The 5,687-nt window shown below is 32.6% G+C and overlaps 1 protein-coding gene across 4 annotated transcripts in view; it reads right to left on the bottom strand.

The window, feature by feature from the left end:
- Positions 1–751: 751 nt before the first annotated feature.
- Positions 752–5,687, bottom strand: part of C6H4orf17 (chromosome 6 C4orf17 homolog) — a 62,796-nt gene continuing 57,860 nt past the window's right edge. For all 4 annotated transcript variants that reach the window (XM_051963985.1, XM_051963984.1, XM_051963982.1 and 1 more), the window contains 2 exons: positions 2,117–2,160; positions 752–1,246 (listed from right to left, as the gene is read on the bottom strand). In XM_051963985.1, coding sequence (XP_051819945.1) covers positions 1,050–1,246; positions 2,117–2,160 — 241 coding nt within the window. In that variant the 3' untranslated portion in view covers positions 752–1,049. The remainder of the gene's footprint in view (positions 1,247–2,116; positions 2,161–5,687) is intronic.

Genomic DNA, 5,687 nt, shown 5'->3' with positions numbered 1-5,687 from the left:
TTATTATTATTCCTTCAGTCTTCTAGTGTTTGCCTTTATGTTTTTTCATATGAATATTTTATCTGTTGTTGGTAACTGTCTACAGTTAAGTTGTTCCAGTGTGTCAGGGAATGTTTAGGAAGCCTACCTAAATGCTCTACTTGGTAATTGGGTTTAAATTAATCTTTCTTATTACATGCTATTTAATTACTTTTTTTAAAAAAGTAGATTTTTATGTTTGTTTTTTTCCATCAAATCCTGATGTAATGGTTCTTGTCTACCCCATTCCTCCCACCTTTTCTCAAAAAACAGCTAAAGATATTTTATGAATTTCAAAGGTTTATATTTATAATTTTATAGGTGTATGAAAGTTAAAGATTATGGAGAGCAGATGACCAAGTAATTGATATCAAATTAAAGTCATCATCTACACTATTATCCACTTAAAATAATGAGAAAAATTGAGAAAATGACTAGAGGAGGGTGGGTTTTTCCTTTATGCTCAGATTCTGCTCACTCTTGGATTATTTTGGAGAATAAGACTTCAAATATGCAACTCCTCCAATGATATGCAGTTAAGTGGGAGGAAGAGGGGGAGAAATCCTGTGTGACCAACCCCATGAGATTTATAATCTTTTTTTTAATGAAGACACCAAGCATGGATAGGGGATATGGAATTGAGTCAGACCTGGTTCAGACAGCCCTATCTCGTGATGAAATTATCAGGTCCTCACCACTATGTAGTGACTCTGCAAATCATGAAAATAGAACATGTGTGCATATATGTATTTTATTTCATACGTATTCAAAATTAACAGGCTAAAAATAATTAAAATATAATCAACATTCAGATTTATCTATAATTTACCAATATTTGAAGACTAAAATTTGTTACTTCAATAACTTGTCCATGCTTATATGGCTTATAGGCCATCTTGAAAACATTTTTTGGGCGAGAGTAAAAATAGATGAACTTGGGCTTACTGATAAGAAAAGCCAGAATAGGCCTTTTCCCCTTGGTATTTACTACTAATTTAATTTCTTTGACTCAAAACTTCAAAATATTGTAATTATTGGGTTTTGGGGAATACAAACTGTTCCCTTGTTGGTTTCTTCATATTGTTGCTTTTGCTACTGAGTGAGGGGCAATAATTTCTCTCCCAAATCTTCAGATTCTTGGCAGGAGTCTTTGTGTTGCTAAAATATTCTTCAATGAGTTCTTCAAACTTATTTGCCTCTTTAATCAATCCAGGCTTTTCCTCAGACTCTGAAATAGAACCCAGATAAGATGACATGGGAATTGAAACTTTGTAAATTCAGTTTTGAGCGTCCATTAAGGAACTACATAATGTGGAACTCTGAAACTGAGCTAAGTGGGATCCGTGGAGAATTACTACTAGAAAGTGTTTAACAACCAACTCTGCAAAAAAAATAGTTTGAATGACTTAAAGTTTAATCTGCTCAAGTCTAGAAAATCAATAAATCAGGCCCTGATTTGTAGCCTTTGCTAATTTCCAAGGTGTAAATGCTCATACTAAAAAGTTAACAACAGGCTCTTGAGAGCCATTAAGGGTTTGCTCCAACATAGCCCTGCTCTCATTAATTTTTTTTTTTTTGGCCAACTGTCTTCCCAATATAACATTTATATAAAACAGTTAAATTTTTATCAATCTTAGCAAATAGTGTTGGTTTTTATTAAGAGGTATCCAATCAGATTTTGTCAATTATAGTAAGCATTCCAGAAACATCCATTATTAACTTTGATTTCTGATACTGAAAAAATTTTTCTACTATTTTATGTGAATCCCTTGCTTAATGAAAACCAAAACCTTGCTTTTATTACAACTGAGTTTAGAAGAAGAGAATCATAGATTTTTATGTGGAAGAGAGCTTAAAAGCCATTAAGATTAATCTTGATTTTATAGATATGAATAAAGTGAGCCACAGAAGGATTAAATTATTTTCCCTAGGTCATAATCAAGCAGGAATTAACAGATTTAAGATTTAAATCAAGGTCTTCTGCCTCCAATGTTATTTCTAAGGGTGATAGGCTCATCAACTGGGTTATACCTTGTGAAGGATTGGTAGGACTCATGTTTTTAAATCTTATCATTAATATGTTCAAATAATACTTAACCTTGTCTTGGTTCTTTGTATTTTTCCAGTTTTTGACTTTGAACTCTAAATTGGATAGAGGAAAAAAAAATGAATTCCATACACACCTTATTTGCCCGTCCTCTGTAGATTATCATCCAAAGTCTCAGTGATAAAACATAGCAATACTATCTTTAGGGCTTTTGTTCTAGATAAACTATCTGCTTTCTATTCAGAAAATTGAATAATTTTGTAACAAAAAAATATTTGGTATATAGGATGAAAGTCTTAAAAGTGTTTTAATGTTTCCAAAGCCTCTGATATCCATAGAAGTCTCATTATGATAACTTAATTTTTTTTTATTTTCCCCAGTTATGTGAAGACTTTTCTTTTAGTTATACATGTACATTCATTTTTCTTTTACATATTTTCTTATGAATCATGTTGGGAGAGAAAAATCAGCACAAAGCAGGAAAACCACAAGAAAAACAGAAGAATAAAAAAAATTGAACATAGAATGTGTCAATTTACTTTTGGTCTCCATCATTTTCTCTCTGGATGTGGATAATGTTTGCCTTCCAAAGTTTGTTGGGATTGCCTAGGATCACTGAATCACTGAGAAGAACCAAGTTTGTCATAGTTGATCATTGCACAATCTTGCTATTGCTGTGCACAATGTTTTGCTTGTTTCGCTCAGCATCAGTTCATGTTAATCTTTCCAGGCCTTTCTAAAATTTAGTCTGTTCATTTGTTTTAATAAAATAATATTCCATTACTTTTATAATCCATAACTTATTCAGTCATTCCCCAGTTAATGGGCATGTACTCATTTTCCAATTCTTTGCCACCACAAAAAGAGCTACTACAAACAGTTTTGCACATGTCCTTTCCCTCTTTTTGGGGCATTTCTTTGGGATACAAACCCAGTAAAGACACTACTGGATCAAAGAGTATACACAGCTTTATAGCTCTTTGGGTACAGTTTCAAATTGTTCTCCAGAATGGTTGGATCAGTTCACAATCCCACCAACGGTGCATCAGTGTCTCAGTTTTCCCACATCCCCTCCAACATTTATCTTTATCTTTTCTTGTCATCTTAACCAATCTGAGAGGTGTGAGGTGCTACTTGAAAGTTTTTAAATTTGTATTCATTTCTTTAATGAATACTGATTTAGAGCATTTTTTCATATGACTATAGATGGCTTTAATTTCTTCATCTAAAAATTGTCAACTTCTGACCATTTATCAATCAGGTAATGACTTGTATTCTTTTAAATTTGTCTCCACTTTTTATTTATTTTATAAATAAGGCCTTTATCAGAACCATTGGATGTAAAAAATTTTTCCTCAGCTTCTGCTTCTTTTCTAATCTTTACTGCATTGGTTTTATTTCCTCTTCTGTAATATGGGAAGTTTATATTTTTGTAAATATTCATCTATTTTAATTAGGTTGCCAGATTTGTTGGCATGTAGTTGGGCAAAATAGCTCCTAATTATTGCTTTAGTTTTTTCTTCATTGGTGGTGAGTTCACCCTTTTCATTTTTTATGTTGGTAATTAAAAATTTTTTTCTTTCCCTTTTTCTAATCAAATTAGCCAAAGGTTTATCTATTTTGCTGGTTTTTTCATACAACCAACTCTTCAGTTTTATTATTTCAATCATTTTTTTTTAATTTCTCCTTTGATTTTCAGGATTTTTAATTTGGTATTTGATTGGGGAGTTTTACTTTGTTATTTCTAGCTCTTTTAGTTGCATGCCCAATTAATTGATCTCTTCTTTCTCTATTTTATTCATGTTAACTAGAGATATGAAATTTCCCCAAAGAATTGCTTTGGCTGCAGCCCATAGGCTTTGGTATGTTGTCTCATTGTCATTCTCTTGGATTAAATTATTGTTTCTGTGATTTGTTGTTTGACCCACTTATTCTTTAGAATTAGATGATTTAATTAGTTTTTAGTCTATCTTTCCCTGGCCCCTTATTGAATATGACTTTTATTATATTGTAATCTGAAAAAAAGCATTTACTATTTCTGCCTTTCTGCATTTGATTGTGAAGTTTTTATGCCCTAATACATGATAAATATTTGTGTAGGTGCCATGTACTACTGAGAAAAAGATATATTCCTTTCTTCCCTATTCAATTTTCTTCAGAGGTTGGCCTATTATATTTAAATTTTCTAATATTCCATTAACTTCCCTAGTTTCTTTCTAGTTTATTTTGTAATTAGATTTATCTAATTCTGAGAGAGGGAAGTTGAGGTTCCCTAGTAGTATAGTTTTGCTATTTCTTCCTGTAACTGTCTTCTTGAAGAATTTGGATGCTATACCACTTGGTGCATATACATTTAACACTGATACCACTTATTGTCTGTGGTACCCTTATATAAGATGTAGTTTCCTTCCTCGTCTCTCTTAATTAGCTCTATTTTGGTATTGCTTTATCTGAGATCAAAATTGCTACCCCTGCTTTTTTTTTTTTTTGCTTCAACTGTAGCATAATAAATTCTCCTCTAGTCTTTTATCCTTACTCTGTATGTTGTCTCTGTTTCAAATGTGTTTCTTGTAAACAACATATTGTAGGATTCTGGATTTTAATCTACTCAGCTATTTGCTTCTATTTTATGGGAGAATTCATTCCATTCACATTCACAGTTATGATTACCAGTATTTCTCTCCATACTATTTTCTCTTCTGTGTATACTTTTGTCTTTTTTTCCCCCACCCTGTCTCTCCTTATTAGTGTGTTGTTTCTGACCCATGCTACCTTTGACCTGCCTTTCCTTCTATCACCCTTTCTCTTTTCTCTTACTTCCTTCTTCCTAGTATTTCCAACTCCTTTTTTTTTCCTCTTTTCTCTCCAATTTCTTTTTTTCCCCCTGAGGCAATTGGAGTTAAGTGACTTGCCCAGGGTCACACAGTTAGGAAGTGTTAAGTGTCTGAGAACAGATTTGAATCAGGGCTGCTGCTCTATCCACTGTGCCACCTTAGCTGCCCCTTCTACTACTTTCTTATAGGGCAAAGAGTAAGATAAATTTCTATACTCAACTGAGTGAATATGTTATTCCCTATTTGAATCAAAACTGATGAGATTTAGCTTCAGATAATGCTCATCTCCTTCCCTTATTTCCTTCTATAGCAATAGGTTTTTTGTGCCTCTTCATGAGATCTAATTAATCCCATGTTACTTCTCCTTTCCTCATCTCCCAGAATAATCCTTTTTCTATCCTTAATGTCCTTTTCTATCATCACAATACAGCAATTTATACCCTTAACCTATGTCTACGTATGCCCCCTCTAATTGCCCCAATAAAAGAAGTTCTCTAGAATTACAAATATTTTTCCATCTAGGGATGTAAACAATTTAACAATTAAATAGTTTTTTTTTTTTTCTTCCCTGTTTACTTTTCTATGTTTCTCTTGAGTCCTGTGTTTGAAGATCAAATTTTTGATTCAGTTCTGGTTTTTTCAATAGAAATTTTTGAAAGCCATCTTACTTTATTGAAGCTCCATCTCCTTCTCAGAAAGATGATGCTCAGTCTCACTGGGTAGTTGATTCTTGGTTGTAACCTTAGGTCCTTTACCTTCTGAAATATGGTATTCCAGTCCTTTAGATC

The sequence above is a fragment of the Antechinus flavipes genome, chromosome 6 (assembly GCF_016432865.1).
Source record: "Antechinus flavipes isolate AdamAnt ecotype Samford, QLD, Australia chromosome 6, AdamAnt_v2, whole genome shotgun sequence".
Lineage (NCBI taxonomy): Eukaryota > Metazoa > Chordata > Mammalia > Dasyuromorphia > Dasyuridae > Antechinus > Antechinus flavipes.
Note: the sequence above shows the minus strand (reverse complement) of the source record. Positions and strands in the feature narration are given on the sequence as shown.